A 24,119-nucleotide genomic window follows, 5' to 3' on the forward strand; every position below is an offset into this window, starting at 1 on the left:
CAATGCAGAGTTGCTGTATTTCCTGTATAATATTTTGTAATGTCGTCGTGTGTTTTATGCAAAAAGTTGTAGAACGAACAAAAAAAACTAAAAGAAAGTACGTCATGTAAATCAGTTGTCCAACAGAATTCAGCAGTCACAGCAATATCACAAATCATGTGGTGATTATATGTTTTTCTTTTCTCCAATGGCAGTGTAGTCGCAAAACTGTCTAATAATCTGTATTCCACAAGAGTACTTAAGTTATTATTCTACATTCCACCACAGCTGATGTTCCTTTAAAATGCAGGGGTCCCCTTGTGCGTTTCCTTCAATATTGATTTGACTTGCAAGTCCTTTTCATGTGCACACAAGGGCTTCCAGAAGAGGACAGTTTTACATACATTCATAAAGCAGATGGACCGGCATGCTCATAAAATATGCAGACTGCAGAGTTATTAATTTCACAATCTGTGATGCCTACTGAGCGGTACAAAATCATCCATATCTATCTACACCAGCGTAGAATGTGAAAGCATCATGCAGAAAGAGACGTGTAAAAAAAAATCCGTTTGGCTCTGAAATATTAATGTAGCTGTAATACTTGAAATGAGAAATTTTTTTTTTTTTTTTTGACAAAGACTATAGAAATCTCTCCAGAAGGGGTGTTGTTGGTTGGGTAACACTCATGAGTCAGAGTGTAACTGGAGCTGGCAGGCAGTTGGTTTAAGAAAAGAAAGCAAATGTTCCTTGACATTTTCTCAGAGCACGTTTCAGATAAAACCTCCTGATTCATGCAACTTTCAAGCATTCAAGGAAAGAAATAACAGTCAAGAAATAAATGTTTTAATATAGAATCAATCTATCAGGAAATCTGTTAGAGAAGTATATTATGAAAGAACTTCACTCTCTTTCTGTCTATTTAAGATGCCTAAGCAGAGGTCACATCAATAGCGTCTCTGTTGTTCCAGACCTGACTAATGGAGAGAAGAGAGACACAACTGTTGTTTGAGGCCTCGCTAATGGAGAGACGGAGCTCTTCATTTCCTCTGAGGCCATGCTCATTGTTTAACCATCCAGCAGCCCCCCCAACCCCCACCCCCACCTCAACTCCCCACCCTCCCTCCCTTTTCCAAGTCGAAAAACACATTATGTGACATTCCAGAAATAAAATAACACAAATTATTAATGAACGTAGCTATCCGAAGAAGCTGAATTTGATTACGATGGGAGCAATAACTGGATATATTGGGTGGCCCTCTCTCTCTCTCTCTCTCTCTCTCTCTCTCTCTCGCTCTCTCACTCTCTCTCTTTTTCTATCTCTCTTTCTCTCCCATTCAAATTCGAGGCATGCTCAAACATCTAATAGATTTTTCCACCCCGGCACACAATTTACTGCTTACAGATTTAGAATTCTCTGGCTTCCGGCCAGGCCACAGTCAGAATGGAATTAATGATATGAGCACATCAGTGAGGAAAAACAGCTTGTGATTCTCTCTCCTACAGGTCTCAGCATAATGAAGACGACTGCCATAAGAAGATACTACCATTACCCCCCATCCCCACACACATACCACCACCAATAACACCAGAAATAAAGGAAAGAATCAGAGGAGGGGGTTGGTAGAGGCACTTAATCAATACAAACACTCCATTAAATTACACCAGAGGATTTTGGACAATTTCTAAAATTAGTTCTGCAGAAAAAGCAGAAGGGCAAGCAAATATGTTGGAGGGGCGGAAAGCAAGCAAGTGCAAATGATACAATCTGCCACATATTGTGAATGGAGGAGTACAGTGCAGTGTGTCTTACAAAAAAAAAAAAAGCATGGCATTCTGTCTCTGTCGGAGTCACAACAAACCATTACTCTTGTAACACCAGCAACACAGCGCGTTCTCCTTATCTTTTCCAAGAAACTGCTCACTCCTTCCCACGTTGCAGTCGAAACATAAAACATTTTCATGTGTGATACCGGCTCAAAGTCCCAAATATTGTTCTGCATTGTCATCAAGACAAATCAGCCATGGGAGGACAGCATCTGTCTGTTTCCTTATCATCGATTCCTACCCGTATAAACATGCCATGACGCTCCGAACCGTCTCTGAAAAGAGACAGAATCTACCCTCTACATCAAATTGAAATGTTCCGACTGAAATATTGTTGGGATATCAACTTGGGTGTATGTGCCAAGCCTGGCATACAGATCAGATGTTGCATCTGAGAGAAATACAGTGGTTTCATGCCTGAACAGGAGCAGCTGGGGAAAAAAAAAAAAAGTGAAACGCAGTGATATCACCGGTTTTCTGAGCCTTCGAGCTCAATTCATGATTATCTCTCATCGTATGAAGTAATGTACTAGTGTGTCTTTATAGTGACTCACATTCTTGAGAGTGACAGAAAAAAATGAAGGAAAAAATATTAACCTGCTGACCGAAGTCCACTCGATGCAGAAAAAGAGCATCTGATTGGAGGTTACACGCTGAAAAAATATTGTCAATAGGCTATCTAGAGCGGTGCACTGGTACTGACCGCCGCCTCCTCGCCCCTCTAGTCCATGTAACATCAGAGGTCAAGCAGGAGGTCAATTAAATCAAGAGCAGAGTTTAAATGAAACAGATCATAAAGGGCTGAAAAAGGTGGAGCAGAGGAGTGAGAGACATAAGTAAACACATCATGAGGCTGCAAAATGATTCAAGTCACCATGTTACCGGTTTCCTTTGTCTGTCAGCAGGATTACGCAAAAACTATGAAACAGATTTTGGGTGTTGTACAGGCAAAAGAGTAATCCTACAAATTAATCATTGTGCCAACTGGTTGCAACAGGAAATGAGATGATTGTTTTCTGGACTTCTACGTACTCCTCTTGATGGTCGACCGTTTTCATCTCATATTTGGTCTTAAACCACCTAAAACTTGCTGTGAATGCGTTTTAGCAAAGTGAGGCGGCCAGTTTTGATATTCCAGATCAGAACAGAAAACTGAACCCCGCATGGTCAGATCCTTTCCAGATTTCCCACGTTAAGACATCGATAAGTTGTAGTAGCCATAGCGCCACCTAGTGGTTAGAGGAAGTACGCATAATGTGATGAACACATTCATTTACATCAAAGTTACAGTGCTGCCATGTTCGGCAACATCGCGTTTGGTGACGTTGTGTTCTCTAGTGCCACCTAGTTTCACATCGTGGTTAGCACTCTGACTGCCCTCTAGTTACCCCGCCTACTGATGATGTCAGACAAAATATCGTCACAGCAGCAGTAACAGCAATAACAGTGGCTGGAAGAAGAAGAGTACAGTGAAGGACAGAAACACCTCAAGCCATTATGTAAGTCCTATTGGGTTTGCTGTACGTGACACAGCTACTGTCAATAGGTGTTTTTTTTTTAACCTTCCTTAATGTCAAAGCTGATCCCAACTTGAGCGAGCGGCTCGTTTTGTTTTTTTTCTCTGACGGGAAGTTAGGGTTAGAAGTCACAAAGCATGCGACTAAAAACAATACAGCATTCAAGGCAAACAGAGGAGCTGCCCACCGCTAGAAAATAGTTAACAGCTGATGGCGTGTAAGAGGTGTTCTCTTAGAAACCTCCAACAAACAAAGACAATGAACAAAATCATTGCTTCTCAGAATGAAACTGTAACACAAGTTGATTTCTTGTCTACTACTTGCAAAAATAGTATACTTTAATATCAAGATAGTAGTATTGAATGGAGACATTTTTATGCTGTTATGATTTATTTTGCAGCTCAGATGGTAGAGAAGGTCAGCTTTTCATTGTGGGTGGTTTGTTTCAACCCATACACTCTTGTGCACTTATCAAAGTATATCGGGGAGTCTTCAGCTTGAATTACTCCTGACGTACATGTACTGCAAAAAAATAAAGGGGGAGCAATGGGAAAGAATGCCTGCTGTATTAATGTAATGTCAAGTACATAACCTAAAACATCCATTATGCACAACAGTGAAGGCCAGTTACTATTGACTACAGGAAAACAATTCCATTATGCCATTATTTCTATTCATGCAGCTCCCATTTGCGTGCATTCTTATTCTTATCAGCAGTGTAGAATGACTCCTGAAATCAAGAACACCATTTATAACTACAGCAAAGAGCTGTGTGACAAATGTCTGTCCTTGAATAATTAGAGCTCACCTGCATTACCATCAGTAAGAGAAAATTCTGTGAAAATGTTGACTTTTTTCCACCCTGAAAGTTAATCTATCTTGAAACCTTCATTTTATTGTAATCCACTCTATGAATTGAGTCACACACACACAAAAAAACCCATTATGACAGCTTTATTATGCAGCGCAGCAGGAAACATCTAATAGAATATTTTAACTTAATTTGTCAGATAAAAACAATAAAACTGACATTATCATTTTATGTAATGGCTTCATTTCCCCCCCCCCCCCCACAAGACAATAAAATATCTGACTGTATATTTTCCACCTGCATGGTTCCTGTATGGATGTTTCCTCAGACAAGCCTTGATCCTCACAGGGTCAGAGGATGAAGCAGTCCCAGATGATACGCCGGGTGAGGACAGGAGTCGGGAACACCATCTACAGTGTGTTCTTCTGAATGCAGGAGTCACAAGCTATGACCTTGTATAATCCACTGCTTCATCTCGACTAACAATCTGCTTACCGCCTTCCCAACTGAAGCGTCGTATTGAAGAAAGACAACTGAGAAAAAAAACCCATTGAACTATTTTTTGAGCTATCAGTTATATATATATATATTTTTTCATTTTTATTATTTTCTTTGCACAGCGTTCTGTTTCTCCCAACACAAGGCAGCAAACTGTCTCAGCAGATACATCTCTCCAACACTCCGCTTCATAGTATACGACCAGAAACCAATTTCGGCAGGCAGCAATGAAAAAAAAAAAAAGAAAAAAGAATCAGGCCAGTTCTCCTGGGAGAGATAGAGGGGCAGAATGTAAACTTGCCTAGTAAGCCATCCCTGGTGGATTGAACTGTAAAAAGAAGCCTTAATGCTCACTCCAATACAAGAAAAACTAAATGGACAGTTTGCATTACCCGATAAAATGTATCACTTTACAGATTATGTAACAGACTACAGGACATCTCTCTCTGCATGCATTTGATTTGTTTAAATATGTTGTACTCTTGTGGGAGAAAAATGTCCTTGGTGTTATATGCAAAACCTCAAGATTTTAGCAAACGTGGATCCTTGAAAATACAATAAATATATACTTCGGAAAAGTTTGACATGTAGGGGAAATGTTTGCTGAGGGTTGGACATATTTTCATACTGCCGTGTCAATATGATTAAGGTTAGCTTAGCTTAGCACCAGTAAAGTGGAAACAGATGGGAAATCTGGCATTGTGGGAACCAAGACAAGAGGAATTACTCGAAGTCATGAAGTCTATAACGTGATTCGTAAGTCAAAGTGTCATTTTCACTCCTGAGTTTTTGCATGGACAGAGATGTTTCCCCCTGACTGTTTCCACTCTTCGCACAAAGCTAACAACTGCTAGCTTTATCATGTTTACTGTACCACACCTCTCAAAAATGTCAAACTACACCACTTTAATAGACATACGCCAGTTGTTTTATTTTATGTAATTAACTCATTCATGTTTTTAAGGAATACAAAAATAAATATAAGAAGGCAAAGCAGCGCTATTCTGCTAGCGGAGCTCAACCACCGCCTTTGCAGCTCCTCCTTGAACTATTGTAAAAGCATTTTTATGTTTCCTTTATCCATGATTTTCACATGAGGAATGCTTGTTTTTGACAACCTTTCATGCCCTTGAACAATGCTGGCATTTTTATGCATTTTACACATGGATATTATTGCCATATGCTCTCATTAAACATTTCTGTGACACCTTAAGAAAGGTTATGCACAGTGTCTTGGGGATAATCCTACAAATCTCCAGCAACTCAAGCACACACTGCGTCTGCCAACATATCTTTTATTCTCAGTAGAAAATGCATTTGGTTATGATTAGGGATCATGGGTTTAAATACATAAAGTACGTACATGAATAAAAATGGCAGCAAACGTCCTGACATCTCACTAAAAAACAATGTCTCCAAACGTCTCACTGGCTCGTCATCATTATGTGGGTGACATAAGAATTAGATTGCCATGGTTTTTGATATGAGTACAAGGAGTAAATTCGACCACCTTGTCTGTCTACTGTGGTGTTCAATTAATCTTAGTTTTGGCTTCTATGAATATGTTTCCTTCACGTTTATCCACTTTTACATAATGCTGATAACATCACGCATGCTGCTGACTTGTTTGCGGTTGAAAGCTGCTGTTTGATATGCTCATAACTGCTAATATGACACTGAAGTTGACTACTTAAGCTTCTACAAATGACACTTTTTGGGCATGAGACAGGTCCTGACTGAATTAAAAGAAAAGCATCATTTTAGAGCCACTCTAGACCCACTTTGAAACACTGTATTTCAAAGCTGGCTAAACCTGGAATTTGAATTATGATACCAATCAATTCTCTGCTTCACAGGTTTTAGAGTCACAGCTGTTGATGCAGCAGGACGGCAGCGAAGGTCACTTGTTTCTCAAATTAATTACTTTACTTTAGTCTTCATGCATTTCTGAGAGCGGGGAAGAGAAAGGAGCTTTTTGTTCACGGATGCCTGATGTAATACAGATCAAGAGAAATGTGATTATCATTTTGCTATTTGAGACACGTCTTTCCGTGTTTTATATGTTGCCTATGAGACAAATGTACATAACAGTGCGCTTAATTCACATTTGTAGCATGCCAGGAAAAGTTAGGATATGCAGTTTGGAAAAAAAAAAAAAAAAGCAGTTTCCCGGGATAACAATGGCACACATTATTGCTCTTTAGCTCACAATGGTTTTCTGTGCAGCCTGTGGTATTGCTGCAGTATCCTGTTATGGGAACAATCTAATTCCTCTGACAGAGTTACAGATCAGTGTTGGAATAACAATTGGCAAATACATCATTCACGTAATACAGAGAACAGACACTATTTTATTTAGAAATACAATCCAAAAAAAGAACGTATAACCGTATCATAAAAAAGTCAGCTTAGTCAGTGAGCAAACACATTACACAGAATTATGGACATTCAGCTACTGCACGCTTTAAAGGTACTTTTATATCCGATCTGCTGCTGCTGTGACATGAATATTTCATCTTGGTAGTCAGCAGCATTGCAGTGGCATATTTCATATTTCTATGCAAACCCTTCCTCAGAGTAACATGCATTTCCTTGATGAATAAGTGATCTTGCTCTCTCTCTCTCTCTTCCCAAATCTCTCTCTTTCTCATATTGTTCAATACACGCCAAAAGCGAGCAAATAAACAAACGGATAAATGAGTGCACGTCACTGATTGTCAGTGCGTAGTGTTTGTGCATCATGTGTCCATTTATGTGTGTCAGAGTGTTTGTGTGTGTGTACGCGCGCACGCACGCGCGTGTGTGTATGTATGTGTGTGTGTGTGTGTGTGTGTGTGTGTGTGTGTGTGTGTGTGTGTGTCTCTCTCTCTCTCTCTCTCTCTCTGGTGCCCTGCCAGAGTCTGAGCCGGTTCTGCTGAGTGGGCAGATTCTCTTGTGGAGTGTCCCATCGGAGTGACAAGTGCATTTAGAAAGAGCCTGATGGAGTCATTAACGGCAGCTCTGCTCATTAGCAACACACGCACACACACACATGCATCCACGCACACACACGCACACACAGACACGCACACACACTTACACCGACCCCCTCTGTAGCAGTAGTTATTACACAGACAACAGATACATCTATAAAATCTAGAAGACACAGCACATTTATAGAAATCCATGATTTGGAACATAATATCTAAGAAGCAGTCTGACACATCTATTTATAAAAGCTAGCAGTCTCTCTCTCTCTCTCTCTCTCTCTCTCCTTCGCTCTCTCTCACACACACGCGCGCACACACACACATCACACACACAATCAAATTATATTGATTACTGGAATAACAACAAAGCATCCCGTATTGATCTTGTTGTCCTTTTTGCGTATGAGATGCAAGCAATGTCGAGTAATCAAGGGCATTACTGCATTACACAGAAACAGACTAGAGCTTCTCTGAGCCCTGAGCAGAAAACAGCACACGAGTCATCAATAAACCAACCTTCTTTACAGACAAAAAGCCTTGTGTTGTTAAGCCTTTTGTAGTTTCACTTCCACATGAGCTTTAGGCATAAAATGATTATTAAATATGAATTATACAAGACTATGACGCTAGAATTCTGGCTTTAATCAACAGAATTTAAACCTGAAAAGACGTACTGTAATTGCATTTTTTTTGTGCTAAGCTACACAATGTTATTATAATCAGTATTAAGCATGACATCACAGTCATGAGAGAGAAAGGCAAATATGTGAGGAACATAATGTTCCTTCTGATTATTAGGCTCAAATGCCAGAGTTTCCTGTTTGCATTGGATGAGTCATCCGCACAGACATTCAGCTTTATGTTAGAGTTGATTCACGGTTAATGCTGGAGTGAGACCCCTGGAGCCCCATGTATGAATCAAACATTCAATGACACCTAATTGCACTTTGCACATAATGAATATGCCACACGAGCGTCTGTAAACACACAGGGATGATACTTAAAGCTGCTGAGACAAACAGGAAAATGTAGTCTGAACTGACGGATAAAAAGGTGTCGCAGGCGCAGTTTGATTTAACTCAGTTATCTAAAGACATTTCCTAATGAATTATTTTACACAAGCAAGCACAAGAAGCATCGCTGAGTAGCTGGGCGATCAAGCTGGCCGCCCAGTGCTGGACTTGCTGCTCTTTCTCAATGAATCGCGCAAAAACACAACCACTGTTTCACCGCCGTGGATAAACACCCCGCATAGGGGTGTGAGTCACAATTCTCCCCATCTATTGTATTTTTCTTTTAAAACAACCTTATAATATTTTCAGAGTATCACAGTCTGCTGCGATACCATTTGATTCTGTTCAGGAGATCGCGATCGATATGAGACAATACAAGCCAGTTAACACGACATGTAAAATTTCTATCATCCGCTCGCAAAATGCGACTTAAGCTTGGTTTCGCAGTTTATTCCTGAGCTCTGAAAAACACTGACATCGTGACATTAAATATCAAAATAACAAAATGAAGCAGACTGACAGTAGAGAAGATTTGACATGGGAGGGTATCGTCGGTCACTGAGTCGAAATATCAGTCCACTCCACTGCCAGCGTATGCGTAGAAATACAAGGACATTATATGGTTGCAAAATTTAGAGCCAAAGACAAATGTTGTCTGGCGGTGGAAAATGTTACAGTTGCGTATGTGTACATGAATATTGAGTATTTTTTTCTTTTCTGTCACTTGCTTGACGGCTGGGCTACATTGCTTGAATGCATTGTCATGACAATAACAGTATTAATGAATACAAATTATAATTCATTTATCTTTTACTTGTATGAATATTTAGGTTGGCTTCTAAGATATACTTGTTCCCTCACGACAGACAATGAGGATTTTGTCTTTGTCTGCTTTTTATTTTTTCCCCCTCCTTGTCTATTTGCTTTCTGTGTCTTTCTGTCATGATTTGTTAAATCAAAAGAAAAAAATAAGGGGGAATAATGGCTGACAGCAGCACTAATGACACGCTGACCCAATTCTACTGAAGGTAAGATCCTTACTGTGAATCTAAATTATCCCTTTGATACAAAGTTCCGCTTACAAGCTATACAACCGTCTTTCTTTGGTTCATCAGTTTTGGTAAACAATCCAAAATCTACAAATTATGGGCGTTTACATGCGGTAACGTTTGATCCGGCTCATTAACATTTCCTCTTGAATTGCCAGCGTTCTCTTGACTCGCCTCTCAATAACTCTACACTGTTCTTTGTTGAATTGTTTTTAGGCTTATTAGTGCTCTTTAATTACAGATACTCAGCTTAGAAAAGTAGTGGGAACATGAATGCGGGATTTCAAACTGTCAAAGCTGATCAAATAAAGCGCTGATCATCGCTGCAGCTCATAATACCAACAGCAATTCCAACTACTTGACAAAAACTCAAGTCGGTGCTTGTTAAAACCAGCTGAAGGACAATAATGCATTGATTTATAAGTTCAGTCAACACAGCAGCAAAGATTTCCAACTCCGACTGCAGCTCACCTAGCTGTGCCCTCTCCCTCTGGACATCCTTGAAGTTGAGGCCGCTGGTGAGGGTGCTCTCTCTGTATCGATGGAGGGCCTCCCGCCTCCCGTTGGTCCCCAGCTCCCGGAGCACAGAGGGTTTGAGAGGCTCGGCCTTCAAACCGTCGGCCCATCCTGAGAAGTCTGGTACCGTCCACTTCACCAGGTCCTCTAGCCGCACAATCACCTTCTCAGACACGGCAATTACCTCATGCTGCAAAGAGACGGGGCAGAATCTCAATCGGGAGCAGATGAATGTAGTCACATCAATGCAACTGTGTCAAGGTCGCAGATAATTTACCTTTGCCTCACTTTTATGGCTCTTTTTAAAACAGGACTGAAATCAGGACAGAATCATAGCCAGTATGAGGAAACAGGACAAACAGCATGGCTGTGGAGGCACGGTAATGTAGGTAAATTAATGGCAGCATGAATATGGATGATGTGGATGATTGCTGAATTGAATTTATGCCAGCAGCTAAATCAATGTCAATGAGGGCGAAGATGTTTTAGACATTTTGCTTTGCATTTAGGAAGTCTGGCTTCTGACATTCACCATGAACACTGAGATTTTATGCTTATAAATCACCCAGCAGTGACTATGAATACGCCTCCAAAGTGTGGAAGAAATGAGATTTATTATGAGGATGTAATGAATAAACAGGAGAAAGCTGTGAGCCACTGGTCTCTCTGACACAATAAAACTAATGTGGTACTGTCAAAATATAATTCTACAGCGGCGATGGCTGATAGGACTGAGGTATGGTGGTTTGGTAGTCTGCTCAGCTGGCTTACTTAATAAAATTTGTTCTCGCTCTCCTAAGGTTGATTCAACCTTTTTAATAACACTCATACCTGAGGAATTACAAGTCCGCTGAAGAGGAAAGGAAGCAGAGAATCTTAAATTTGTTTCCATTTGAAGGGATAATGACTGAAGTGCTTGTTACCAACAAAGTGCAAGGGAAGATGGGTTTCACAAAAGCAGGAAAATCTGGAGGACAGATGTGTACAGGCTGAGTAGGACTCTCATGTTTACCTTGGTTGTATCCAATTTACCTGGCATCTGAACGCCTGTTCACATTTCCTCCCACAGAATCAGTACTGTTTGTTTGTTTGTTTTTTTTTGGGGGGGGGGGTACTCTATATCCCTGCTAGCATTTTGTGATTCTGAAAATATTCTCAGAATATGACTATAATGTTCTGGTAAAGTTTAACGTTTGTTCCCAGAACATTTTTCATTCACTGACGTGAGGACAAAAAAAAAAAAAAAAAAAAATGTTAGTTGAGCCAACAAATTACAGCTCATTCATCAAACATTCCAGAACGTCCCTTAAACATCCCCAGAATGTTGCAGTTAAAAATGTTATTTCTTTGTAAATATTTAACATGACATGAACATTATTTTGAATGTTGAACATCCTTAACAAATTAGTTAAACATTAGACTCAAACATTTTCTTTGACTCAGACTTTGATGTTAACCAGTGTGGTGGGAACTTTCCCTTCTAGCTTGGATTGAGCTCCTTTTATGAGGCTTAAAACTGCATATCAAGAGTGCCTAAATGCCGTATCATGATGTGTTTAGGAGTGAAACTGGATACAATGGTGGGAAATAAGGTCGGGAGGAATTCTATTAAAATGCTGAAAAGTGGGCGTATCCACAGCGTGTCATAACCTGATATAAGGTGACTAAACTGACATTCTGTGCTCAGTTTAACTGCTGAAACAGTCTTCTATAAAATGCCTTGATCATAATCTGGAGATATCACACTTCCAACCTTCCTCAAGATGAATAAATTGGAGCCAGCCAGCCTGTAACCACAGTATTTTGTGGAAGAAAACACACAGAGAGACACACTAACCTCTGCAAGCTAGCTTAGCCCGTAGACAAATAAAAGATGAAGATTGATTTACGAGCGGCTGGTGTGATATTACCATACCATATTTTATTACCCTGGATGGAAAAAAAAAGATTGGAATGTGATATAAAATACAAAGAAATAGATTTTCTCGGTCTTTTTTGGGGGGATATGTATTGCTGAACAATGTGAAATGGATCTGAGCTAAAGGCATTTCAGCTCAACTTAAAAATATCGTGTTGCTTTTCTCCATTTGAGCAACATTTTTACATAATAACAGATTATTTCAAAGCGTTCCTATGCTTTGCCCCCATATTCTAAAAACAAACACATTAACTTTCCAGCTATTCAGATTCTTTTTGAGTGCTCTGTCTATACAATTACCCCATTCAGTTCTCACATCATCTGAAACTACAGGCATATCAAATCCTAACCAGTTTGAGACAGTATTTCCTTATAAAGGAAAAGCCTGCGAGGGGTAGCTTGATATAGCTGTGCCTCCCTCACTAAGTAGAAACATCAAACATGGGTTTTCGGTCTTCTTATAATGAGCTGTCTTCAGCTGTCAAGTGGTGGCGGGTGGTTGTAACCGGCTTTCCATGCAATGAAAAACTGACTGCTGATCCTGCCGTCAGAAAAGCAGGCCATTTGAATAATGTAGAGCAACAGTAAATAGAATTCTGCCTGCAGCTAAAAGCCACAATGTACTTTATCTCTTCAAAATTAGCTACTGTACGCTGATGCGATCTAGTGAAAACCCCATGGGGAAATGAAACCATGAAAGATTTCAGTTGAGTCCATTTTGAAACCAAAATAACACACTCAATGTTCTGCTGCGGATGTGTGTATCAAACAGCAATACAATATAAAGAGGAAAAAAAAAACAGCAAGTAATTCAATAGAACACCGGAGAATGCATGCGCGCGCACACACACACGCACGCACGCACGCACGCACGCACGCACACACACACACACACACACACACACACACACACACACACACACACACACAGAAATAGAAAGACCTCAGAAACTCTTCCCGCTGTATCAATCATGACATGGTGCCTGTAAGTGTCAACAGATCGTGTTTTGGGACTTGTTTGGCTTGAAAGCAAAGCACAACAGGTGAGAGCAATTCAGCAGCTGTCAACACAGTCCACAATATAATCAGTCTATGAACGCGGCCGCACTTCTAAAAACAGGTTAAATCCATTAACTTTGCTGTATACCCTGGCTTGGTTTTTTTTTGTGTCTTTAATGCTTTACCAGCCAACTTTACACAGGTTGACGCGTGTGAGCGCTGCAGCACATAGAGGCAGGAAGCTGGATGAGGGCTTGTGGTTTGCATAAGTCGTGAAATTTGATTGCGAAATGTTTCAGGACAGTACTGTTGAATTAAGAAACCCACGTGTTTCCGTAGAAGAGGTTTCTGAATACCGGCCAACGAAGACGGTTATTAAGAAACAATCACATCTGGCAGCATAAGCGGGGGAAAAAAGGGGGGCCCCAACCCAAATTTATTGATTCATTTCATCAGTAAAATCATATTAAATTCAACATTTTTCAAATTGGGAAAGGAGGAAATACTGAAATCCAAACACAAGGAAATGTTTGATGCTTGTGATGCGTGCAAGAAAATTGATAATTTACCAATTCATTGATCAAATATTGTTAACTACCTCAATTGTAAAGGACTCATTCAAACGTCAGGAGGGAGATTTCTACTCCAAACAATAACAGAAGATGACATCATGAAGTAGCAAAGGATCTTGGGAAAAGTTGTGTTTTTCGTTGTTTAGCAACCGTCATCAGGCTTTTCCTGCTAATGTTACTGTCAGTGTTGTTGTTAGCAACAGTGGCTGCAGGGGATTTTTGCTAATGATGCCTCATCAGCAAGCTCCTCACAGCTAGTAGTGGTGCTAACGTTAGCCTCCTACTCTCATACTGCTTAATTTTTTTTGTTAAAGTCTTGCTTTTAACACAGAAATGTTACATATTTCACCAAATATGCCAAACCAATTCACTGGTTGTTGCTTCTCAAATATTAGAATTTGTGCAGTTCAGACTTTTATTGCCCCTGGAGGGGATATACGATTTGCTACAGTGAGTAAAAACAATAACACAACGTGACACACAAGAAAGCCTGTGACATCACTACAGTAAACAACCAAATTAAAAAGAGACTCCTATTTGTTGGGATCCGTGTCCCATTGGGATGGTGGCAGTTATGAAAGCTCCTGAGCACTGAAGTCAAGATTTAGAACAAATTTCAAAGTACATTAGGTTGCTCACTTAGTCAACTGAAGGTGTAACTGGGAACTGTGATTATTTTTATATATTCCCACAATAACCAGTTAATGGAGTAAGGCAGAGGTTACCCAAGAGCGCATACCTCCGCTAAGGTGGTGATATATGATATATACAGTAATCGTGCTCACTGACAGGTGCATTATGACCTCAGCCAAACCTCATGTTAAAAAAGTTCAGTTTCTCACTGTGTTCAACGTATCTGCTCCATAACTGAATCAGTTCTTTCTTGGTTCACGCTACACTCTGTTGCCACGTTCGGTGAAATACGGCTTCATATTTCTTTCTTTTCTTTTTTAAACGCAATCCTGCTGATGGACTGTGTTTTTAATGTGTTAAGTTAATTAAAGCGTTAAACTGAAATCAAAGTTGTCTGATCAAAGCAACGGGCTGACTTTTGCAGCACTGGAGACAAACTCTACATCACAGCTCTATTCATCACCACTGCCGGCGTCTTCGTCTCGCTAGCTGGAATTTTGTTTCAAAGATGGGCTTTAGAAACTTGGGGCTTTGCTCTGCTGTAAATGCCGCCCATCCACACTGTGCTGTCATTTCCACTTAGGCTGCTGATAGTTTAGCAAAGCGGCAGACGCAGCCAGCAGGCCACTAGATAATATAGGTCAGAGGACTGCAAGCCCAAAGCCAAGAGGTGACACTCCACATCAGCAACATACCAAACAGCCTTTTGTCATTTTTCATGACACTCCCTACACAGACGCATTAAGAGCGTTTACACACTCTGAATCATCCACTCAGTGTCTTAATGTACCACTGTAGTTTTACCTCCTGTATGTCAATATCTGCTCTAACGGCTCCTTTTATGATTGAGTTAAAATGCAAGGTAACGCATTAACAGCTGAATGTTTCATTCCGTCTCCATTCTCCTATCAATAATTCATGTTATTACTGCTGCAGCATGATATTGCCACAAACATTACGGAGCAAATTTATTGCTATGACTGCACATAATAGACTGAAAGTGGAGGGAAAAAACTGACTTCGGCTGTGAAACTGTAGATAACTCTGTTCAAGCAACCCATGACTCCAGCAATCTCATTGAAATTAAACTCGCTAAAATCCATATCATTCAATTTATATGGATGTGTCGACATACTGGAGGCACATCAGGGGCATTCCCAGCACGGAATCCAATTAGGAAAAATAAAATGTTTCATATCTTTCTGAATGTCCTGCAAAAAAAAAAAAAAAAAAATACCAACTGGTATATACGAGGACATTCCTGACTGTCAGCGTTCTGCAGCCGAGCGTCTCATCGCTCGGACAGGAGTTTCAGCTTGGGAGTCAAGGGGTGCATGCTCCCAGTAGGTGGGTGTCTTTCTATACTGTGGGTACGCACACACTCACTGTGCTCCTGTCATGCTGGGAGGGTTTTAGCCTGCTGCCTCACAGAGGTCAGCACTGGAATTCCTAAGGCCAAAGGAGATTAGTAATTGAGTAATGGACATGGTGACATGGACAATGAGGAGACAGAGAGAGAGAGAGAGTGTGTGAGAGAGAGAGAGAGAGAGAGAGAGAGAGAGAGAGAGAGAAGGAGAGTATGAAACACAATATGAGTTCATTATCTATCTCCCCTCCCCATGACTGACCTTGGCTTCAGTGTCCCAAAACAAACTTTCTGGGAATTAAAAATGAGCCCTTGGGAGTAAACCAAAGACAATTGAATTAGAATATTTGACACTGCCTCAAGCCTGAAAAGAGTTCAAGGTACAACATTTAAAAGGTGAGAATTACTGTACACAGTGTTCTGCCACTTAATGCATGCAGTTTATTCATATGCATAAAAGTTGCTGTAATATCTGCGGGGGTGCTGAACTCATCTTTTATTCACTGATTCCATTAAGAGATTGCTCTTACAAGAGCCGGGGTGATATATGAACTTCGCATTCTCTCAAAGATATAACGACAGAGAGGGACAGAGAGGGAGAGAGGGGGAGTGAGAGAGAGAGAGAGAGAGAGAGAGAGAGAGAGAGAGAGAGAGAAAAATAGCAAGATAACAGGAGTTTTCAAAGCCTTTCAGAAAGTGGCTGAGGCATCCATCATGTAAGGTGACACCGCAAAAAAAGCTGCGTCAGCTCCCTTGAATCCCTGCAGCGCTGTACCCTTCGCATATGCACACACAAACACATAAAAAAGACTAAACACATGCTACGTCTAAGGAACTCCATTTGAAAATGAAAAATACTGGCCGGGGTGTTAAGCAAGAGCTTCTCATCTGAGGCTGCGTCCTCCTCAAAGGTTATAATAACGATCCACTAAAGCTGGGGGCACTGCATGAAGGCAAATGTTTGCCAGCTAAAGTGGTCAGTCAATGACAAAGTGGAAAAACCGAGGTAAAGAGCACCAAAAGGCTTGTTGACAAACCAGGCGCTGCACGAACGTATCATTACTTATGCTGTTTGGTGAAAAGAATCAGAAGATTGTGAAGGACGGGAACGAAAACTTCTAAACCAACGGGAAATGTTTTATAGCCTTTGAAGTCTAGAGTATTCCATTTTAAAGGTTTTAAATTACACTATCCTAAAAAGCTGGTAATAATTTACATGCTATTTCAGCAATGGTGAGGAATTCACTGGAGGGCAGTGTTCTGAGTTAATGACTTGTTCTGCTGCAGCAGACGCGCACGCCACACATGCACATTAACCCCCCCCCAACACCACCACCACCACCTCTAAATTCCTGCCATTGTTGTGTGAATGGGGAGATTTGATATAATGCACATACTGGCCCAGACGAGGAAACAGCATTCTAAGAAGATCAGTGTAAAAATGTGCCGTATCATATTTACACTCGATGCAACACCAGTGACCTTATCCATCAAAATGCTGCTCGCATATCTAAGCCACTTACACTTAACTCAACTAGCAGCCCAGATGCCTGAATTACCCATTCAGGGTTTTTCCCTTAGGAAAAATCAAAGAAGCAGCAAATGAATACAATCTAATTTCCCCACAAGCTGTCTTTCCAAGCAACTGAAACACATGTATGGACTACTGCCATGTACTGAAGAAATGGCTCTGGATTCAAGCCAAAGTGTTTTCCACAGCAATCAATACAGGCCTACTGCTGCAGTCCCCAGCCTGTCAGAGTGTGTGTGTGTATGTGTGTGTGTGTGTGTGTGTGTGTGTGTGTGTGTGTGTGTGTGTGTGTGTGTGTGTGTGTGTGTGTGCACGCCAAAGCCTTGTCAGCTAGAGGGACAGAACAGAGGAGAAGAGAGGTCAGATGAAATCAGAGGTGATGATAATAGCACATTAATATAACATGATCCAGAAATATTCTCCACGCTTGTGAGTTCCCATTAAGAGCGCCCTGTTGTATTTGCAGTAAAGTGGGATATATATTATAAGATAAGCATACGCAATTAACCGCCTGAAGCAGAGTATACAATAAGTGGGTGTTGTGTGAGCTGTTATCTGCAACAACTCTCTCTCTGTCTCTCTCTCTCTCTCTCTCTCTCTCGAAATCCAAAAATGATTACAGCCAGCAGGAGAAGCGGGCCAGTTGGAGGGAGAAGAAATAATGTGTCACTCATTGAGTTTTAAAACACATGTGACTGTTTTGTCGGTGGCAGACAAATAGAGCAGAGGCGCAGAGGCCCCAATAGAGGGTTTGTCATAATGGGTGAGCAACTCAACACAAAGCCTGTTTAAAGAGCAAGCAGAGCTCAACTGGTGGGGGTAAACACTGCTTGTCAGCCTGAGATACAATGAAAAATAGAGCTTCCTCCACATATGGACTTAATTATTAACTCAAAATAAATAGATTAATAAATGCTACTGTATCAATATATGCAGTGAGAGGCAGGCAGATGGTTTACCTAACGAATCGTTACTTTTATTTCCAGAGCCAAAGCTGAGAGGATTTAACACTGGCTGCGTTTAAAAAAACAAACAAACAAAAAAAAAAATTAAAAAAAAGAAAAGAAAAAGGAATTGACCTCCAACCCTTGGACAGATGAAAAACAAGCACAGTAGGTCATGGGTTGGTTCCTCTTGTCACTGCACAGCACGGCAAAACACGCCAAACACAGCGCAGTAGCGGAGGAGAGCAAACAAATACCAGAGAAATAACCAGGAAATTACATCATACCACAGCACGGAGAACACAAGTGAATCAGTAATCCAATTCTGGTGAGCTAGTTCAATAAAGGCTGTTCTGATGTCGTGAAAGAGTTGTGTCTTTTGGTATTTGGAGGGAATATTGGCTTCAGGCTAAAGATAATAGCTATCTCTGAGATATGAGCGCGATCTCGCAGCGCCGCTTGTTTACATGTCAAACGTCATGTACTTTTTCTCCTTCTTCTGGTGTGCGGAAAAAAAATACACTCAGGAAGAAAATGTAATATGGTCTAAGAATTAATGTCTCAAGCTTCAATTATACAAGTCTGCCTGTGCTCATTTGAAACCTTGTGAAAGTAGCACACTTCCTGAGAGATGCAAGTTATCAAGTTCATATCTGCATGGGTCACTGGGCTAATCTGAACTCCTGGTTTTCACTCACTCAGTTACAGATTTACAGTTCAGAGCAACCCCGCAGTCATTAAATCTGTCTTCATACAACGTGAGGAGACATGTGAGGTTTATAAACTCCACTTCCCAGCGTCACCAGAAATGAATTCTTCCCTGATGTTTACATTATAAAGCAAATAATCTTTTTTCCCACATGCCCTTCCTGTTTGTTTTTTGGATTATGTGTTGCATCTGTAAACGCGCCTCGCTGACTCATGCAGTACAGATTATGGGGCAAAGTCAGCGAGAATCTGAATTGGCTCGCTGAAGGTCATAAACTGACTTGAAGTTGTCAGGGCAATTTCCACTTTATGCCATAAGAAGTGCGATTTGCTGAGAGCAGGAGCGCTTAAATCGAGGTCAGCCCGCAGGCACCTACAGCGCACTTAGAGCTGCAGCAATTCATCGATTAGTCGACGGAAAGAGAATTAATCGCCGACCATTTTGATAATCTGATAACGTCTTTTATTTTCGAGCAAAACTTAAAAAACCAAACCAAACCAAAAACAAAAAACAAAACGGCAAAGCAGACTCTTAAATATACGGGTGATTCCATTCATCTGCCATTTATATTCACCATTACTTTGTTTTGGTCCATCAGATGCCAAGAAAATTGGAAGATAGCAAAGCTCTATTTCCCCCGAGCCCAAAGTGATGTGTTCACTTGCTTCTTCTATCCATCCAAAAACACAAATACCCTATATTTTCTGACATGAATGACAAAAAAAGGCAAATGTTTACACTAAAGAATCTGGATCCAGCAAATATTTGACATGTTCTTCTTTAAAAAAATGAAATAAAAGATTACCTAAACATATGGCAATTGATTTCTTTTGTTAGATCAACTAGTTGTTGCAGCTTCGGGGAAGTTGGACGGGTGATTGAAGCCGTTGAACGTGGAACTTTAGACTCATGGGACACGCTGATGAGCGTTTGCAGCAAAAGTTACCGCTAGAGATACACAATATTTTGCAACCAACCAAGATTTCCAAACACACTGATTTGGCCAATAGTCGATATTTACCAACGCTGAGTTCATGTGATGTTGACATCTTATACAGACAAACAAGTGTAAAAGTGACTTTGGTCCTGTAAAGTTAATATCTTAGTACCCAACTCAACTGGGGAGCCCATAAATCACATGTTTCACACTTGTTTTCGCATCATAGGCAACAACTGACGAGCACATCAAAAGAGACTTGGAGCGATATATAAAATAAATAGCCAATATCTGCCAATACCGATGACATACTGATAATACCAGGCATCTCAGATATAAGCATTGGCTGTTATTTATGACAGAACACTGGGAGGTTGCGATGAGCATGTTTCAAATTGTCTTGATGTGAATTACTCATAAAATGAAAATAAATAAAACAAATAAATAAACCTCTGGTTGCAGCGGTTCACATATCACCCACAAAATGAAATGATCATTCCAGCCTGTTCGGTAATGAGAGTGCAACTTCAAAGTGAAGCAGGTTGTGATGCAAGTTGCTGCATAATTCATGCATGATTTATGATCTCATCAAATATGCAAACAACGGGATGAAAATTCTTCTTTTATCACTCTGTTATGTCCGAAATTCTAAGAGATCGGTTTGACAGTGCAGCCTCCCTCCTGGTATTTAATGTAATATATATCCCCCCCCCAAGATATAGCCATTGGAAGGACTGGAATGTAAGCGCTTTGCATTGCAAATTAAGGGAAAGGGGCGGAGCTTGTTGCGCAAGTGTGGCCTCAGATTCCGCGATGCGTGCACTCAACGGTAATTACTAAATAATTGCAGCGTGTTAAAGGCTAAAGTGAGAGAGAGAGAGAGAGAGGGAGGGAGAGAGAGAGAGAGAGAGAGAGGAGGGGGTTAAGCGATAGAAGCTTTCTGCTACAAAGATGATAGCTTGTGTAAGCTGGCGCGCCATAAATAGCCATCTTTCTTATGAGAGGGAAACGTGATAGCGACTCTATTACTCAAGAGGAAAGAATGTAAGTAAACCATCAGCGGAAGAGTCAAGTACAAACACGGCTTTGTCCCCCCCATAAACAATATAGCAGCGGCAGCAGCGCAGCGGAGGAGAATCGCAGTGATCAAAAGCAGAGTGAGGTAATTAAAGTCCTGTTGTCGCCGAGTGAGGAACATCAGAGCCAAAACAACACATCATTCCCTTTATGAAGCCACTCAATAATCAGAGCGTTCCACGCAGCCGTGTAACCGGATCACAAGCGCCACATATGGCCACAGTCAATCATAACTATTGCTTCTCTGCGCCAACAAAACGGCCGCGTAACGTAACGCAGAGGCGCCTTAAGTGCTTTTTTTTTTTTTCTTTAAACGCGAGCTGACAATATCGTCATTGTCGAGGATGGATACGTCCACATGGAGGGCGCAGACGAGGGGGGGGGGGGTTTACAAAAAAATTATGCAAAGTTACAAAACGTGTCAGCACTGGCTTCGCTCGGCCACACGCTTTTATGACTCTTTCAACATCGGGCAGCATTACTAAATATCTGAGAAGCCTGCGCGATCCCATGCATTCATTACCGTTTCGCAATTTCCGCCCATATGTCAGCATTTGACACGCTTTTACCCAGAACTGAAATTAGAGCATATGCGCATGTTTCGTGCGGATTTTTCCTTCCTCCCTCCCTCTCTCTCTCTCTCTCTCTTTCTCTCCCCTTCTTCTTCTTCTTCTTCTTCTTTATAACACAATTACAGCGCAGCGGCAGCCTTATTGAGCGCAGCTGGGCAAGTGCACATTCAGCAGTTGACACCACAATAGAAACAGATTAAAGTAAAACTGGAGGTCGATGCTTTGTTTTTTGTGTTTTTTTTTTTTTTACAGCTCCGATACATCAATAGGTCTGCATGTGTCAGAGGAGATTCCACCGCCAACTCTTGATGCAGTAAATGAAATGAATATATATAAAAAAAATATATATATTTTTAAAAATTACAAAAATAAACAGCTACCAGCACGAAGAGGAAAGCCAAGAAAACAAGCGTTATTATCCAGCAGGAGACGGGGAATTCTCACCTCTCCGTGTGTGACTGTCCGTCCCTGGGGGGTATCCTCTGGTAGAAAATAAAGTTTGGAGCTTGATAAAAGTTGCTTGCTTGTTCTTTCTTCCCAGAGAAGCTGAAGCTCCGCTATGCAAATAGGATCCTCCGGTTTACATCTGACGAAGAAAAAGTCTCCGAGAGACAAAATCCTGGGTTTGTCGTCCCGGTGAAATTTAAAGGCTTTATAGAATATATATGGTCCATGTAAACCGCAAGACGAGCCCACCCACTGTAGGAGGAAAACACGAACATTAATGAGACGCTTATTTCAGTAAGAAATAAACACAAAAAACAAATCCTATCCAGACATATTTAAAAAAAAAAAAAAACATTCTCCGCGTAATTGCGAAGGGTTGGCAAACGTCACATAAGCGATTTCTGTTTGGTGCAAACAAATCGGAATCGCGGAACTATTTTTAGACGTTCAACATATGACACAGATGTGGTCTTTCTTAAAACGCAATGTTGTCAAAGTTTCGGTGGTTATAAGTGACTGAGTGAGGCGAACACAAGCTAGCGACGAGACCCGAGCCGGAGAATTATTAAAAAAAAAAAAAAAAAAAAAAGAAACAACACACACATACGCACACACACGCACACACAGAAATAGACGGTTGATAACAAACGTTACCTTCAGTGAGTTCGGCTCCATCTCGACGTTATGAATTGATTAAACTCAACACGCTCTCCAAACTTGCTGGCTTGAATGGATTGCCGAAGGTCCTGAAAGGGAGGTATTAATGTAGAGTTGAAAACATCGTTTGTTCGTACCCGAATCGTCGTGTGAATATTGGTTTTTCTTCTGAATATACCGCAAAAACAAACGTGTGAGCCGGCGCTCTAATGCGTAATGAATAAATCGGAGATTGCGATTTTTTGGTGCATTTTTATGACGCCCACTGGCGTTTTCGAGCACAATATTAAGATAAAACTGTTGAAATATTATACATTCACCACCACCAGTGAGAAATAATCCTTTCCCCTTAAGAGTGAGTAACGATTGCAGAAAATTATCTACCTCTAAAACCGAATTTACGCCAATAATACGTCTTTATAGGCTTATTTGAAACTATGCACCTTCCAGGACTTCTGTAAAAGACGTTCAGTATGAAAGCACATTTCTCACAGTAATGACACTGAGGGACTTGCTGTGGATGCCTTCAAGAAACAATGTTACATGAAAGTTAATAGGGCTATCAAATGATTCTTCAAACGGCAGTGAGGGACCCGTGATACGCCGGCGTGGCTCGGAGCGGAGCTCGGTACGCGCTGCGGCTCAGACACGCTGGTCCGCTTCGCTTGAAATAAATAATGGTCTTTATTTATTTCCAGCATTTGGAAACAAAATTGAGGGAGTTGAAAAAAAAAAGAGAGAGAGAGAAAAAAAAAAGAACGAGGTGTCACGAGAGATTCACGAGGCGGTCCATTATCCAAATATAAATTATATAGAATGTGACACGTGTTAACACATTTGATCAAAGCATGTATATATATATATATATATATATATATATATATATATATATATATATATATATATATATATATATATCATTGTGATTTTCAATATAAACCATATAAACCAATAAAAAACTGATTCTAGTGGTGATATTGATACAAAGACACACAAACGTCACGGTATTTTTCGCTTCAGTGGACTCATTGTCCTCTCAGTCTCCGCCGTGTCAGCTGTATTTTATCGGTTGTCTCGAGTTATTCATGTATTGAAAAGTACCCGCATCCCTCCACAGCGCTGCGCTGTTTCTCCACCGGCGGGCCCCCTCTTTGCCCTGCGTTTAACCAGCACTCAGATACCAGAGGAGGCAGCAGCGGACGAGTCCTGTGACACCAGATATTTCAAGTACTGTAATACACCATTCGCTGTGGGGGGGGTTTTCTCCTGAAAAATCAGACAGAACCTAATGTTTCTCTTTCTGCTTTCATGATGTCATGAACGTCCTCCTCGACGTAGAAGCACACACTAAGGTTACTGTTGATAATTATCTCTAATTACATAAAACACAAAGAATTCATTTTGTTTTTGATTGTGATCATATCGAATATTCAATGTAATGTAAATAACATAAGCTGTCATTGCATATATAAGCTGCGTAGAAGGTAACAAAGTGTTGTTTTTTACAATCTCCAGGAATCTGTACTGTATATTTGCACATTAGTTGTCCTTGTACTTTGACTCCATGACATTTCAGTG

The 24,119-nt window shown here is 40.7% G+C and overlaps 1 protein-coding gene across 1 annotated transcript in view; it reads right to left on the minus strand.

The window, feature by feature from the left end:
- Positions 1-22,649, minus strand: part of arid5b (AT-rich interaction domain 5B) — an 85,873-nt gene extending 63,224 nt beyond the window's left edge. The window contains exons 1-3 of the mRNA XM_086181320.1: positions 22,539-22,649; positions 21,882-22,136; positions 10,135-10,369 (exon numbers count right to left, since the gene is read on the minus strand). Of these exons, the coding sequence (XP_086037446.1) occupies positions 10,135-10,369; positions 21,882-22,136; positions 22,539-22,559 (511 nt within the window). The 5' untranslated portion in view covers positions 22,560-22,649. The remainder of the gene's footprint in view (positions 1-10,134; positions 10,370-21,881; positions 22,137-22,538) is intronic.
- Between the last annotated feature and the right edge of the window lie 1,470 nt (positions 22,650-24,119).

This window comes from Aulostomus chinensis, chromosome 16 (genome assembly GCF_037954235.1).
Source record: "Aulostomus chinensis isolate RoL2024-O1b breed Wild chromosome 16, RoL_Achi_v1.0, whole genome shotgun sequence".
Classification (NCBI taxonomy): Eukaryota; Metazoa; Chordata; class Actinopteri; order Syngnathiformes; family Aulostomidae; genus Aulostomus; species Aulostomus chinensis.